Source organism: Styela clava, chromosome 1 (genome assembly GCF_964204865.1).
Source record: "Styela clava chromosome 1, kaStyClav1.hap1.2, whole genome shotgun sequence".
Lineage (NCBI taxonomy): Eukaryota > Metazoa > Chordata > Ascidiacea > Stolidobranchia > Styelidae > Styela > Styela clava.
In genome coordinates, this window is record NC_135250.1 from 19,269,553 (window position 1) to 19,287,086 (window position 17,534).

At 33.1% G+C, this 17,534-nt stretch overlaps 1 protein-coding gene across 1 annotated transcript; it reads right to left on the reverse strand.

Annotated features, from left to right (window-relative positions):
- Positions 1 to 326: 326 nt before the first annotated feature.
- LOC120348627 (serine/threonine-protein kinase BRSK2-like) lies at positions 327 to 17,287 on the reverse strand. Its single transcript, XM_039418796.2, has 17 exons — positions 17,025 to 17,287; positions 16,513 to 16,607; positions 16,342 to 16,427; positions 15,656 to 15,796; positions 14,695 to 14,845; positions 13,474 to 13,542; positions 11,568 to 11,714; positions 10,950 to 11,158; positions 8,802 to 8,902; positions 8,051 to 8,219; positions 7,467 to 7,530; positions 6,815 to 7,004; positions 5,808 to 5,853; positions 4,513 to 4,657; positions 3,091 to 3,295; positions 2,451 to 2,534; positions 327 to 1,785 (listed from the first exon to the last, which is right to left on the reverse strand). Exons 1-17 carry the CDS (start codon positions 17,095 to 17,097, stop codon positions 1,766 to 1,768), a joined length of 1,995 nt encoding a protein of 664 aa, XP_039274730.2. The 5' UTR covers positions 17,098 to 17,287; the 3' UTR covers positions 327 to 1,765.
- Between the last annotated feature and the right edge of the window lie 247 nt (positions 17,288 to 17,534).

Sequence of the window (17,534 nt, forward strand, 5' to 3'; positions counted from 1 at the left end):
TTACTTGTTTTCAGAGTTGCTTATTACGTCACTCCAATCTCGAGAGAGAATAAATATCTTTTGCCTACTAGCAGTCCCCTCAGAACACAAGTTTCCTGGCAACCTGCAACTATGAATATTCATGCGCCATGGGCAAACTTTACTGTAATGGACAGACAGTTTTTCATGGGTAGAATTCTATTGCTAGCTCAACCTACTGGTTTAAAGTCTGATGCTTAGAAAGATTGCATGAATCTCTAAAGTTCATATCAGAGAGATTTCACTGACAAACAGTAACTAACTTGGATGAATACCTGCTATCCCCAGCAATAAGAAAGACATGCTCGTACCATTCTTATACAATAAATAATTCACATAAATACAATTAAAACAACATGAAAGTTTGCACGATTAGAGATTGAAAAATTATTCAGCACCAGCGAGAATTTGCACAAATCAGATATCTACCTGGTGATCAATCCTAAAAAAAAACATTTGAACCAACACCAGCAAGCAATTATCATCAACTTAAGTATGGATATTCTCCAAACAGGTAAAAAAAATCATACAAATTTGACAGTCATTGGTGCAAGATTGTTACACATAACATCTTGAGTGAATGAGGCAAAAGTTTTAATAGCAATATATTGGTGCAGTAAAATGAAAAAAAGTGTGTGCAAATTCGAAAAAAACAATGAAATACCAAGAAAAGAGCATTGCAACATTTTAGTACCTCAATGTATGATCACAGTTGGAAAAATAATACTGCATATAAAAAATGACAATCAGATAAATTTAATTCCGTATTAAATGATTCATTTTGATTGATATTCTTGTGGAAATTTGAATACATTTTTATTAATATACTACTGCAATCTTGGGTTCTATTTTTATTGACAATATTCATATTTGAAAAAATATTATTTCGATATTTTATTTTTGTACAATATACAGCATTATTTTTTCAGAAACTAGTCAGTTGAGCACAACATAAAAATTTCTAATGAACAATGCTGATTAATTTGCCATCAAAGATAAATGAAACTAGTTCATATTTTATCTCAGAGACTAACAATTTGAAAATCCAATCTATTGTATCATACATGAAAAATCTCCATTTACCAAATTCAGTGCGGTTTCACAGAAAGAAAATAACATTTCATGAAACACTCCTAATCATAACTGCAGTATTTGTGTGATAAATTAACATTTTATTACGGAATCCATAGAACTACGATTGCAAAGAAAACATAAAAAACGTGAGGTCCCAATGTGTACAATTTACAAAATATACCAAATCGGTCATGGCACTGCAAATTAAAACTTATTAACAGAAACACTACACACAGTAATCAGTCATCCAATAAATTGAAGAATAATAAAGAACAAAAATTGCACATTACCAAATGTAAAATAGGCAGTTTATAGTTCACCAAGCGTTGTTGTGTAGTCGTGCAAACGTAATACAGCAGATAAAAATAAATAAACATAATATATGTGATGAAATAATTACAGACACAGTGACGAGCATGCAATATCGAAAAAATATATCCCAAACGACACAAAAAAGCAGCGCAGTGGTTAGGGTACTTGGATCAAATTGCATGTAATCTTGAAGAGGGCATTCTTGAAGACTAGTAGAGAGCTGATAAATGCTAGTGACACAAAACATCCATCAGTTTTGTCAATATAGTGAGGGAGGGAGGCATAGACCTCTCGGACTAAGGCCCAGTTCAAAAGAACAAACTGGAAATTTCTTTTCAATAGCAATTTTTACAGTAGTTCATCAAACAAATGCTGCATCGCCTGTTAAAAGAAGCATTATGATTAGATAGATGGGATAAGCAGACTAGCATCATCAGTTACAAGCAAAGGCCAATACAGAAATTGTTCCAGTATATGTCAAACCGGGTAAATTGGAATCTTCCGAACAATATACGCATATAAGCTGAGTTTGAAACTAAAAAAAGCTGCCAAACTAAGGGGTCGGCTTATACCCGCATAACTCTGATCGCACTCAAACGAAATGACATTATTCTAACTTAATTTCAACAGCTTCTACTCGTAGTACGTGTTACGATTTGTAGGGTCTTTTTATATGCAGCCTTATAGTGATTACCAACAGTAAATTTGAATTATAAACTGTTTCTGGTATTGATCATAACTTTTTTACATTCAGTGAGGACAAATTCAGTGAATAAACCTCAGAATCACAAGTCTTAGTAATTTCTGAAATTGCCAAAGAAACAAGGGGCAAATAGGGAAATAATTGAAAAAGGAAAGAGCTGAGCAACAGATGTTGCTCCAACAACAAGAGTAAAAATGACTTTATACCATGTATGAAAATACGATAAATAGATTTATTCACTCATCACAAATTTCACGGGGCTATTTCTTCAACCAAACTGACTCTTTTAAGCAACTTCAAACAGGCTGCCATACTATTATATTAATATTATTATTATATTTACCAGGTTTGCTTCTATGATAGGCGGCAGTAGCAGTCATCTGCATTTGCAATAGTTCTAATACTCGTCTGAATCTTCTTGAAGGTCCTATTCAAAATAATAAAAATTTTAGATGCCTGACATATCTCACTCGAAAATAAAAATACCTCAGAGCTATTTAAATCTAAATAAGCGGGGTATTCAATATTCCCTTTTTTATTCAAATATATGATTCAGTAAAATCAGAATTTATTGAGTAAACAATATCAATATTCAATTCATTCAATATTTTTGTGAAGCAGACTAAGTAAGTACCGGTATAAAAAAGCACCCCCCCCCCAAAAAAAAAGACCTAAATAATTTGATAATTACTTCTAGGAAACTTAAGAAAATTTACATAACACTTCAACTTCTGTTTGTGTATGATTGTACACAAAAGTTTCAGTAATCTGAGATGCTTTGCATAAAAGTTATGGTATCTCTAGAACTTGGTACAAATGACCAAGCTACTGTTTTTGGGTTCACCATAGAAATGGTGGATTATGTTTCCCAATCATATCTGAGCCAACCCTATAAACAAACTTAATGATCAGGGCAGACTATAATTCAACTACAATCTGTAATTATGGGCTTCAAAAAAATTGAATCCATAAATTATCCTTACCTGATAACAAAGTGAACGTTATTAAATAAGTTCCCATGGACTGAACGCTACTTTTTTCTTGTTCACCATTTGGAGGATGACGAATTATATCCACCTGAAACTTGATTGATCGAGTATGAAACATAGATGATGAACCGGAACTTGAAGAACGATATTCACAGCGAAATCGTGTAGGAGCGACCATCGAATGAGTAAGGCTTGACATCTGAAACAAAGAAACCAAAAAATGTCAATTAACAGCAATGCACAAAAAAGGAAAATTGAATGTATTAGGCTTTATTTACTGGTTAAGTTTATACAAATAGGAAAATAATACAAGAGAGCAATGATAAGACATACAAGGTGCCGGTACGTAAGGCCTAAGGGCATTGGGTTCGCTGAAAAGATTGGTGGACGAGAGATAAAAGGCGAAATACTGAACAAAAACTAAATAAAATAGAGAAGCAAATTTTTTGTGAAACACAGGATCGCATTTGACTCGTAGGAAATTGGGAAAAAGACCGATTCAGAAGGATGTGTATCAATATGAAGGTAACTAATTTTGTTGGCCTACTTTACATCAAGTTTTGTAAAAGGACGGAAGCCTATGGTCAGGGGGTTTATTCCATTGGATAACACAGACAGTCCCTAAACTAAAATAAGGAAAATCGGAATAAAACTATGGCCTAACGCTAACCTGGTACACATACTACAGGAGTATCGAAAAAAGATATATGAAAGTAATAGCCTCTTAGTAGTAAATTTGAGTGATCCATTAGCTGTGGAGAAAAATTGGCGCTCCCGTAATATGTGCACAAAGATGGCGCACAACCTGAACCCCAGCCTGGTACACATACACTATGTTCAGGTTGTGCGCCATCTTGGAGCACATACCACGGAGGCTCCGAAAAATTTAGAAAGATGATAGACACTCCTGTGTCAAACCACACAAAATAGTATATGTTTTTAAATACTGGTTTCCAGTATAAATCATATTTTGGTTTGACTATCTAATTGCAATCGCTAAAATAGATTATTTTGTTGATTATTCACACTTAATCCAAAATCAATTTGTGATATAAGACAACTTAATTAATTAAAACATTTCATTTGTATTGAACATCAAGACTGAAACCAATATGAGAGTAAAGCAGCAATGAAGATTTTTCTTGAAGATATCAAGAAGAGACCATATAATAAAGTGAACTTTGAAAAAACATTTTTGCTATATTTTGCAAAGTAAAATTTGACATATCACAATGATCCTCATGAAAATACAGAAAAATCATATCTGAATTAAATTTTTAACATGGACATAACGATGGAGGTGAAGCTATTGTTCTGTCAAAATTCAAACATATATTTGAAGAGATATGTCTTTTCCATGAAAAAAATTTGTGAAAAAAGATTATGACATTGAGATTATATAAAACAACAACTCACAGATAAAAATGCATGGACTAACTCTCCTTTCACGCTATTTAATGTACGATCCTTGAATACGATGGCGAATGGTATTTCATCGCAATGTTCTGTTGAAGAAAACCGGCTGCTTACAAAACTTCCAAACCAGGAGCGTTTTGACAGTCTAAAATGATAAAATAAAATGAATGACAAAAAGAACATTTTCAGATCTTCGTTATAATTCCAAGTAGACGAAAAGTTTTTTAAAGTAATTTTTGTGAATCAGCAAATAAAAATTTCATTGCAAATTGCGATCCCACCTTAACCCTTTCCGTGCGGTGGGCACGTATACGTACCAACGACCAAACTCGCTAGATTGCGGCAGGTACGTTGATGTACTCCACTGTTTTATTTAGCAATCGGTCACAAACTGTTGGTCTAGTTTTTCCGGGTTTTAGTTTATTGATAAGAAGTCTTCTCCGAGATTAACATAAGCGACAGTAAACCTCGCTTTCGTTTACGAAGGGAATTTTATTTGCGGCGGAACGAGGGAGTGTTTTTGAAATTTATGACATATAAAGACATATTATCCCTTCCATCTTCCCACTTCCATCACCAAAGTATTTTAAGTTAGATCACGAAATTGCTACAGCAATATTATGCTATTGTTTGCCAACCACAAAGCGGTAACAGTAACGGATTTAGCAAATATTTCTATTTTTTATGACGGTTTGAAGTTTCAACTCCCAAGAAAAAAAAATGCCTTTTTTTCTATCCGGTTTGTGACTCAGACCACCACTTTTAAAAAACCTTTTTTTTTAATCGCCAATCGCAAGATCTTTAAATAAGCTTTACAACGAGCCATCAGTGGGCAACAGAAGATCATTAGTTTTTCTTTAGTCGATCGATTAGTTGTGGGGGTACAAATGCATAAAATCAGCGTAGCAAATACGATTATTTAATAAAAAATAAAAATCGCATGGAAAGGGTTAAACCCTTCACTTCTTCAAGAATGATCATTTTTTATGTCAAATTTTTTAAATACAATTTCTTATTTGTCAACAATTCACTAGAATGACTCTAGTCCATGCTCAGTGAAATTTTGAATGAATATACAACGACAAATATAAAGGGTTAGAGGTGAAATCATTCATTCCTGTAAACATTATTCTCCATTATTCTCCGAAGGGTAATAGACCAAATACATATGGCCTCGTATAAACCTACTCATTTAAATTGAATATCAAATTAGAAAGCAGATTCCATTTAATTCTCTTATATTCAAATGAATTAACAAGATTCTTATCATTAATTACAATCATAAAGACACTCACTCAGAAGACGAATCTGAACCATTTGTAACATCTTCAGTTGATGGTGCTGAAAAAATATGAATCAATCCAATTCGAAAAAATAGTACAGACATATAGAAAGAAAAATTATCTGAAATCTTTGTGAAATTTTGGTAGAGCATGTCTGCATATACAAAAAAAACATGAGACTAATTTTATTTTAAATGTTCTATTATGGGCACTGATGGTTGGTTCGAACACTGGACTAACGAAGACGAATTCTGCAGAGGAATGAAATGTGAAAGCAAATCTGGGGATGCTTCTTGTAGTACAATAAGTACTGGATCATCGGGACCCTCTGTACCATCTACGTTCATGCATCTGGAATTCTAAACTATTTTCATTGTGGGTCTGGAATGGTAACTGACAGAAGATTCGGCTTACGGCTTTCTCTAACATCAAGTCCATGCATCTGAAAAGAAATAATTGGCTAACTAATCCCATACCCGACATGAACTGGAAACCAGACGAGAGGCCGTGGTTTGACATATGATTAAGCCGTTTTATCGATTTTCCTCTCTCCCGGGATAAATATGTAAATCCTAAATCATATCACATTAAATTATGGTTTGAATAAGCAGTTCAGTAAAAACAATACTTAAAAATAGTTGCTGAACCTGAACCATCTCTGAGTACAAGTACAATAGTGAAACTGGAAACTGGCAGCTGATGACTGACTATTTAATTCATTTTTGATAACCATGAGTATCCTTTTTGGTTATTCCCGTAGTGCGTGTACCAGGTTAGGGTTAGGCCATAATTTTATTCCGATTTATCCTCATTTTAGTTCTATTACGAGTTTGGGGACTGTCCGTGTTAGCCAAATGAATATACCCGCTGCCCATAGGCTTCAGTCCCCTTACACAACTTGATGTAAAGTAGGCGAACAAAATTAGTTACCTCCATATTGGCACATACACTTCTGGAGCGCCCATTTTAATTATTTACTCCTGGAGTCTTATAAGTATCGTAGTAAATATGATACTCACGTTGCATTTTTCGTCGATGAAATCTAGGGGATCCCATGAATGTATTTTTCAAACTTGATAGTCTTTGTTTCCATGGGTTAGGAGAGGTAGGAGGTGTCGCATTATTTCTTTGCACTTGTGTTAATACTGTCGTAGTGTTAGTGTGTTGTGGAGCCTGTTGTTGTGCACCATTGCATTTATTCTTTTCAGTCTAAAAGAGAAGATTGGGTTTCAATTTTATAGTAATAGATTCTTTTTTCATAAAAAAACAAAAAATGAAATCCTCCTCCAATGTTATCAAATATATGGCGATCGAGGCAATACAGATGAGTCTGCCTGCCCCTGCTTTATGTCTAAGAATGGACAAATTTAACCAGAGCAGTATAATAACTCCAAACCAGGGGCAACGAGTCGAGAGTTTGGCAAGTTTTCATAGAGCCATATTTTCGAACAATTGGGAGTTGAAATTGCAGACTGGCAATAGTCATAAAAATGTCTAAATACCTTGCAAGAACTCAAACAAACAAACGTTTTCAAAAGTTTATTGAAGAAGATTTTCATATGGCCATGTTTTTATTATTAAAATTGGATTTTCTCTGATTCGAAGTCCCCTTCTAACCTCCGGAAACACTCACAGTCACAAACATATTTAATCTACATCTTAATCTCTTACTGCAGTCAATTCCGCAACATTACACATTCTTCGTGAAGTTGTTTCGCCAGTCAGACTCCGTGACCTGTGGGTAGACACACAAAAATGTTAGTTTAAAGCCAAAACATCTTCAGATTTATTCAGATTGAGAATTGTGTCATAATGCAGCGAAACGATATAAAATACAAATTTTACTGCATTAAATTTGGCATAAATCACTATTTCACTAAGTAAGGAACAAATGTGGTATCTGAGAGGAAATATTTTAAAATTCAACTGTGTACAATTTTCCGAGATATGAAAGGGTATTGAGAATTAGAATTCGACTACATCAAATCACATAGATATGAATTAACTACGGCTAAGCTGACTGATAGATTCTACATCCGAATTTATGTGTGTGCCCGATTAAGCAATATCATTCAAGTTTTTTAGACATCTTTTGCTATATAAATAATATAAACCTAAACATAAACCTAACAATTATCATGAAAATTTGAATCAATACTTTTAAAATCGATAGCAAAAGCCATACATAACAGAATAAAATTAGTTTTCCACACTCAATATCGATTAAAATTTAAGTAATCCTTCTTCTGGCATACCTTTGATGTGTTTCAGCAGTCTTTCTCCTGCTTAACAAAGGTGATGATTGCTCTGTAAGGCAGAGGCTTTCTGTTGAAAGTTTTCGTTCAACTGTTGGTGCACTGCACCAGTCATCGCTGTTGGCACTGTTAAGTGATGTGGTCGAATCAACACGTTTTCTTGGTGCATCTGTTAATTAACGAACAGGAGTGTGTCACAGAAATAATAAAAATAACAATCTAATTAAAATTAAATATTCCAAATAAAAGATTATGAAACCGATACACGGTAACTGAATATCTTTTTTATATTCCCTTGTGCTTTATATTGCAAATTGAGCGATTTTCTGTTGTGACATGTTTTCATAGCATAGCTTGGCACGGCCATGTTTGTCTAATTTCGAATGAATGCCAGTACTTTTTTTTTACACATGCCTTCAGCTTGGAAAACAGTCATATTGTAACAATTTCATATTTACAAATAGGCATTATAAAATGTATAGGACATACTACTACTCCATGCTGTACCGATGCAAATAACAATGTTTGTGAATTAAAAATAATGTCAGAAATTTGCTCAGATAGGTTTAAAGAAGACAATTCAGAATTTAAAATTGAGGTTTTGCTGAAAACAGAACATCGGTAAGCTAAATTTAGGCTAATTTTCAGGATATCATGATTGAAACTATTTTCTTCACATTTTCCTGAACAACATTAACTTAAGTCTGTTTTACAATTGAAGGACGATGGATTGATTAAAATGCCTTCAAACCTGGATGTTTGCAAGGAAGAGAATCTGCATCATCATCAAAACTAGGATGTCTCTTCTTTCTTCTCAATAACATATAATAAACAACTTTTTCCGTATTTTGCCTAGAAAAAAGTTGAACATATTAATCAACACAGAATTAAATTTTGTATCCCACTACCTATTATTAGGATCATATGTGATACACATTATTTTTAACATGTAAAAATCACTACTGGAAACTGTTAACATTTGTTTTTAAAAAACTGGCACGATACAATAAATTATTGAACATGAAATTCATATAAGGATATTTCTGTTGAATTTTTGTTGTCGATGGAATTTTCCAAAACTAATGAAATAATCGTTTCAAAATTTTTAAGAGCTTAAAGTTGGCTGAAGCGACTAGAAGGTCGTTGATGTGAATTGCTGTGGCGGTGGGAGTTCATTCGCAATTTTGATTTGAAACTTTTGAATGATCAGATATATAAATTGATTTTAGTATTAATCGATTAGGATACCTATATTTCGGTCAGTGATTAGACCTTTGTGCCATATTAAGCCTTTTTGTTTTTAAAATAAAGAATTTTCTTTATCTCAAATGTTCAATATTTAACATTACAACACTCCCTTACCGTCCTTTTCACAGTTCATTCAAATTACATATAAACTTTGTTTAATATAACTCACCTACTTTAATTACAAATCATATGTTAGTCAGGTTTGACATAACCGTTAAGCTAGGTAATTCATTATACCTATGGTGTTCCGTATTATACCACAAGTCCAAAAACTATTGATAATTAAATTGGCTTCTAACGGCAGGTGTTTTGCAATTTACCTTATCGCATATTCAATGGCCTTCTAACTTCATTAAATAATCATGACCATGAAACAGCTTTGAAAAAATTTAGCTTGGGCCACACATGACTGACATGAAACTGGAAGTTCTGAATAACAGGACATTTTACCAGTGACATGAAAATGTGAAGCGTTGACTGGTGTCTATATATTTTTTTACAAAACAATGTTACCTTCGCCTTAGTTTAATTGAGGATTAAATTTGGGTTAAAAAAACCCAAAAATATTTGAAAACATATTCACAGAGCAAAAAAACTTGTTTGGGTTAAATCTCAAGCCAATGGACGTTTCCCCAACCTTTGACCTATACTTCACCATTGCAAAATGTTTGGTGCTTATTTTAAGAGTGGTTTAGCGAGGCGCCTGTAAATGGGGTATTTGTTTCAACCCATCATTCTGATTCAAAGCATTCAACAATCTATTTTTCCACATAAAAACAGTTCAATTTCTTCAAAATTCAATATTTCATATTTAAATGATATTTCAGAATGCGCCAGTAAATCATTCGGTTTTCGGTAACTCCTATTCAAAACAAAGTAGTAAAATCACTAGCATATCCCAGTGATGAAGTGAGATCAAAATTAAATCGCACAGGCTAAGTATGGTATAAAAATAGAATACAATAACAAGGGATGTATGGCCCGGGGATAAACAAAACACATTTATCCAGAATACAAAATAAAATAATATTTCAGATTCAAAAATATCAAATATATTCTTAATAACTATGTTTAACAAAGAATATGTTAAAATTAGTTCTTCATTATTTATAATAGTTTTCATAAATCAAATATTAAATAAAGTCGGGGCTTTTTAGTCATGATGCTCGAATCATTTCGAATATACGATTTGTTTTGGACATGTCTGGGGTCTTGTGAAGCAAACGCTGTAACTGCTTAAATACCCCCAAACACAAATGTGGTGTGAAAATGAATGCGGTAAGTGCTAACAACGCCAAACAAAAATGTGATGTGAAACTACAAACCAAATTTTCATTCTTTTTATAAATAGAAGTCTTGTGTGAACACAATGCCCTAAACGGCATGGGACATACCTGATTAGTTGAAAATTGATTAAGTTTGATTTGTACTGAACACGCTTTTCAAGAATTTCTTTCTGCGTCATACATTAAAATTTCACATCACATTTTGTTTGGCGTTATTTGAGCAGTTTCGGCATTCATTTCACTTCACCTTTTTGTTAGCCGCTATCCAAGCAGTTACAGCGTTTACTTCACTAAACCCCATGTCTGAGTGTATCCCACATATAATTATGCCCCGATTGACAAATAAAAAAAAGCGTTCTACTTACTCCTCTTTCAATAAATTTGAAACAAGCTTTTTCTTGTCACAGAAGCATCCTAATGAAGTCATTGATGACAGAACATCAGGGTCAACAGTTTCCTCATCAGGGACCGGGGCACAATCGATGATTGAAGGAGGTGGCTGGGGTACTTGGGTCACACCTTCAACGGAATTACTACCCGGCCTCATCCACTGGTGTTGTAAAACTTGTTGAAGCTGTAAGAATAAAGTTTGGTTGAATTATTCTGAAAAATAGGAAAAACTGTCAATGTGACCTTGCTTTGAGTAAAGTGGTTGGTCAGCTTAGGTGAAATAGTAGCAGAAAATATAGAATCGGTCAATGCTGCATACTAATTAAGGCATGAGTCATTAGTAATCATTATCACAAGCATTGAAGTATGGAAAATCAATATAAAGTTGTTAAATTAAAAATTATCTGCGCTGTAACGCTGGGATGGACCATACATAATTCCTGCCACCAGACCAATGTTTATATGTGAACCATACATAATTTTACATAAAAATATGTTGTATAACTTTTACTGATGTTGAACGAGATAAATTTCCCGAATTGAATAATAGTACAACTTTGGAGAACAGAAATTGAAAAAAATATAACACTTACGGATAGTCGTTTTCCTGGTTTTACATCTATCATTCCTCGTAATAAATTTTGGGCATCAGGTGGAACAAAATGTGGGATATGATACACTCCACGTTTGACTTTTTCTAGTAACTGACGAAGGTTATCATCATCAAATGGTAAGGCTCCCTGTCAAAAGTTGCATTTATTTTATAGAAACTGATATTGTGATAATTTTTGCTGGAGCTGAAAGGAGTTTCATTCCTACTATTTATTAAAAAGAAATTTTTCCAATATATGAATGTAGAAAATGGTCATTGTTTTGCATGTCTGATTTTAAATTAATTTCTGGTGAAAACATAGCAGGAGGTGAATAGAGCAACAATATGGAAAGGGGAAACAGTGAATACTATACTGTACGAAATTCATATGTAGCTTATCAAATACAAAATGTAAGTTATGAACGGGACTTGATACTAAAGCACCGCTTGATAATAAAAACAGGTCAAGATTTAAAGACAACTTGCCTAAAATACATAGAATCGAGCATGGTCAACCTGGTAATTTTATTATATTGTTATGTTTTGAAGAAAAAATATTTTGGATAATTTATGATATAATCACTATGACCAAATTTCGCCACTTCAAGTGGACAAATTGATGAGTATTTGTCTAAAATTAGACTTTACTCTGCATCAAAAACTCGTATGTGTGGCACATTTATTGTAACAAATATTTTTCCGATTTTTTGAGGAAATGCAAATCTTAATCAGCATTCAGTGATTGCATAAATTTTGTAAATTTTTTGTCATATCTATTAATATTCACTTCAAAAATTGGTGAACATTTAGGTTGATTTCATTTCATAGATGAAGATAAAACAGAAAGGGACACAGGTCAAAAATAAGGAAATAACAGTAGGTATTTATTTTGGAAGACGTGGGTGTTGTTTATAATAAGAATAAGGATAGATCTTAAATACAAGAGCTGTATGTAGCCTATGAAAGCCCTGGTAAATAATCTGATTAAGTTTTGGCTGATTAAACATAGGTTTTCAGTTGCAGTAGAAAAACTTCGTACTCTGTATTGAACTTGAGATAGCTTATTCATTAAATAAAGTAAATTTAAGTAAGAAAATTTGATTTTAAAATATGTTCTTAAATGATATTTTTTATATGAACTTACCGGTAATCAATATGCATGATATGCAAACAATGAAATAATATCTTTAATACAAATAAACATACCAGAGTGTTAATAACTACAAAGATCAATAAGTTCTACTGTGAACCTCCAACATATTGGCAATGGCTATCAGAAATCTATACCAGAATAGGAAATTACCCAAGGGTATTGATTAGTGATTAGTTGGTTTCCCATGTGCAAAGCCAGATTGTAAGCTGCTCTATTGAGTCATAGTAGGTTGTAGCTGGTTCTGGATTGTTTATCAAAGTTTGAAGCGATATTAATAAAAGTATTTTAACAACAAGTTCAAGTTTGAAGTAAAAAAAAATAATTCATTTCAGTTTTTTCCTTTTGTGTTAAAAGCCCTCTGATTGCAGAGCCTAACAATAAAAAATGTTATTTAAATGTGTTCGGCATACACAGGAATCAAAATTTCCAACAATATGGTATTGACTAACTCATAAACATAGAAGAACGAATCAACTTCAAAGAATCCCCTAACACTTGAGATGTTTTTATTAGTCGTAAAAATTTTCATTTCTCTCTCCTAGATTATAATTGCAATAAAATATTATTCTAACACTAAGGTAGAGAAAATTTTAACAATTCTCACTAATTGGGATAAAAAATTTGCCAACAAATGCATACCCCCTTGAACATTGTCAATTGAAACTAAAAAAACTAAAAAAAATTCCGTAGATAGGATTTATAGCAAAAATAATCATCAAAATCTTTTAGAAAAGTACAAACATATCCATCTTACCACAAGTAAAGCAAAAAGTATGACACCGCAACTCCAAACATCAGCTGTACGACCATCATATCTTTCACCCTAAAATATATAATTTGGAAATTCGTATTAACAAAACAGAAAAATAAATTAATATCATTAATTTATTATTTTACAACTATGCTATGTTTGTAAAAACTGCAGGATATACCCTACCTCGAAAAGTTCTAAAAACCAGAAACCTATTACAAGATAAATCTGTGACATTGAAGTTGTGTTGCATGACCATCTGCAGCAGTTGCAGATGAAGCTTCGAGAAGAATTTATTTTGTTATTAAAGATTTTCGATTCTGACCAGCACTTCTAATGACTCAGTATGACTTAGATTAGGAGGTAAATATTGTTAGTTGCAAACGAACACTAAACAAGGCTTCACTTATCAGAATTCAGGCGAACAAAAAAAATTAACAATTACAGTAAAAACTATCCTCAAAGTTTTCAACCGTTCCATCATATAATAACTTGATAAGAGATCTATAAATACCACAATGAGAATCTGAGACCATACATATCAGTGTGATTTTTCTAAACAAAAGAGCAATACTAAACTACAAGGACATGAAGATCCAATGACTAACATTCGTACCTTCTATGCTTAAACTCAAACTTATTACCGGTATCTAATCCTTCAAAAGCTTTGAAAACAAAATAGAAAATCAAGTGTTACCAACATAGCAGTTCACATCGGTACCGATAAGGCTGCAGATGGGCAGTGACCATCAGCTTTGTCAGAAAGATGTCAAACTGGTCTGACATAACGCCAAGTGGAAGCGCAATATTCATAGAAATAGCAATATTTTGGGTGGAATATCGATCCCATACCTCAGTAGTCAAACATAATTCGTTCAGGATTCATGTTGACTACCGAAACTTTTTTTGCGATAAGAGCCTAGTCCTTTTAATTCGCAGTACCGCAGCATTTTTGACTAGAATTTTTGGTCAACTATCGAATTGGTGTTTGACTACCGGGGTATCACTATACTACCTACCTTTTAGCAGCTTTATTAATTATCTACAAATACTGGAAATTTGAAAAAGATTGGCTCATTTGTTTTGCAGAAAACCATTTTTTTTTTCAAATGTTTCTTCAAGAACAGCACTTTAGAAAACAATCCACCCATATGCACATTGTGTGTGCAAAATCATTGCAGATGACATTCATATGTATTAGAGGAAAATCACTTCACATCTTACCCTTATAACTTCAGGACAAGCATAATGAGGAGATCCGCAACTAGTTTCCAATAAATATCCTTCAGGTTGTAAAGATGCCATTCCAAAATCTGCTACTTTGATATTATTTTTTTCATCCAGTAAAAGATTTTCAGGCTTCAGATCTCTGTGACTGCAATGTAAAGGATATGATATAATCAGGGTATAATAATGAAAATAATGTTAGGCCTGCAATATTCCGGTTTGATAGTAAAGAACCAGACTAACATCATTTGCGTATTTTATGGCTAATAAGCCGAATTGCCAAATAGGCTGAGGCCAATTTTTAGCACGATAAATGCTGGGTGCCAAGGGAGAAAAATTGGGTTACATTTTTTTCTCTGTTCGTCAGTTAGGCATCACCTTCAGTGCCTATTCTTTTGTGCGGCATGCACCAAAAGCGCCTTGTTTTTACGTGTTATACCATAGGGCCCACCGAAATTTTTGAAGTGAATAAAAGTAACAGCCTTCAAACAAAAAATATATTCTTTAACCACTGAAAATTTTAAAGCAACTGGTCCAGTAGTTAATGGGAAAAGTGATTTTTCCATAACAATAGAAAGAATTTCAACAACAAGAATAAGAACAAAAACAACATAATAACAAAACGACCCATATGTACAATTCATGACAACTAATAATCACAGTAGAGATATTCCAGATTAACAGCGTCGGAATGCAGATTCATGAAAACTGACGAGCCCCCTTTTTCGATATTTTCTTGTTGGAAAACCAGCAAAAGAATATAGGCTATCATATTGATGAGTGTTGGTATAGAATAAAACATTAATATTTGCCTAAATCTATTAAATATATTAATAAGATGTAGAGTAGGAACACATTAGAAAACAGCATATCGTAATTACAGAGCTGTATATATAGTGCAAAATTCTGCAAAAATATAAATATTGGTTGAGAAAATATATATCAGCTATAAACTTACCATACATTATGATTGTGGCAATAATCTACAGCGGAAACAATTTGACGAAAGAATCTACGAGCCTCTCTTGGTATTAACCTTCCTTTTTGCACCAAATAATCAAACAATTCTCCACCGGAAACAAGCTCAAGAATAAGATATCTGAAATTTCAAAAACAGTTGTATTTGAATGTCGTCTTTCATGATTTATTAATAGGCAGACATTCTGATGATGAGAACTACAAAAATTTCTGAATAGTTTGAAATATTAGAATATGTCTCCAGAGCTGATTTTGCATAATTAAAAGTTTGAGTCATACTGTTGTGTAACTGCATTCAGGCTGATTCATCATGATAATGGTCATACCAAAAGTCTTCAATGACTTTAGAGTCGGAGCCCATGTCAGGTAAAAGGTCCGATGTTGGAGTTTGAATGTACAGTGGCTCCGAAGCTGAAGCCATTGTGATATAAAACCAGCTTCCCAGACCTGGTTTTCACACCAACAATCCAAACAAGCAGCCCAGTTGTTGATACATAAATGGCTACTATGTTTAGTAAGACGACAATCTTGGTGGTTTGAAAATACTTGCCAAAATATTATGCAGTGGGTGAAATGGCAGACATAATGCTATAGTTATTAGGCAGTTACACCCAATTTAAATTCTATGTAGGATAATAAACAATCCTGTAATGAACAATAGCTTACAAATATTTTCTATTTTCATAAACATCGTGTAATCCCAATATGTGAGGATGCTCAATCAACTTCATGATTGCTATTTCCCTTTCCACCTGAAAGTAACATTGTATTTATTAGCTACCAACTTAAAGCATTGAGAAGTAAAGTTTATTCACTCAAATTTATAATAGAATGTACCTTATTGATGACACTTTCACTCAGTTTTTCTCTGTTCACAATCTTTACAGCAACTTTTTTTCCAGAGACACAATGCACTCCCAGCTTTACAAGACCTTTACGAAAATAATGCATCACTGTTTTAGGCCTACCATAGTATTTGTATAAATTTCAAATAATTGCTTGAACTATAGCCTGCATTCCAATCACACAAATATGTGGACCAAACAGAGTTTCTTTTTTCTAAAAAACATTCAAAGGGCCGATTTGAACTCTTGCTTGACATTAAGTCAATATTCCACTTTCAACTCCAAGTCATGAAATTTAATGAAACGAACGATGAAAAATTTGTTAAATTTCGACCCAACTCCCAAAATTTAGAAGTATGAGATTCAAGCTCCTTATTTAGTGTAATCAGTGGTACATGTTACCAATGCTTAGGAACGCGAGAATAGAAAATATATTTTAATTTGCCACAATTTATCAGTTGATCATACATTACAAATCATTGAATATAAAATAGTTTATTGTACCTGTTTGGCCTTTCCCCAAAGTTTTTTCCAATCTATACGGTCCCACATATTGGCCAGGCAATGAAACAGACATTCTTCTTAAATCTTAATTATGTCTTAACATTTGCCGTTCAAGATAAATAGACTATTATTGATAACTCAAATGCATAATTTATCATCTTTGAAACGTAGGCATGGCATGAATTACGGACGTAATGACAAAATATGGATCTTCTTGATTGCGGTGCGAAGAATACGCATATTTATTAACACTATGAAAACAAAAATTTTATCAAAATTATAATAGGCTATTAACCAATACCTATTTACAAATGTCAGAATGTAGCCTCAATTAATCCAACACCAGCTGTGGCCTTGAAAAATAATCTTATTCCTATTCTTTTCCATTCAACTGCGTAATGAACAAACTGTTTACTGACACATAAATGGGGTCCCGGTACCACAAGTACTGTTGGTGGGCGTAACATATCGAATTTTGCATATGTTATTCCTAACTCCCACCTGACTATG

Bases quoted from the DNA above. Each gene is read 5' to 3' on its own strand.
- LOC120348627 (XM_039418796.2), bottom strand. From the start codon at position 17,097: ATGTCTGTTTCATTGCCTGGCCAATATGTGGGACCGTATAGATTGGAA. The intron at 7,005-7,466 runs GTAAGAGATTAA...CTTCTCTTTTAG, and splicing joins ATGTTGCGGAATTGACTGCA to ACTGAAAAGAATAAATGCAA. The intron at 2,535-3,090 runs GTAAGGATAATT...TATTTTGAATAG, and splicing joins AACGTTCACTTTGTTATCAG to GACCTTCAAGAAGATTCAGA.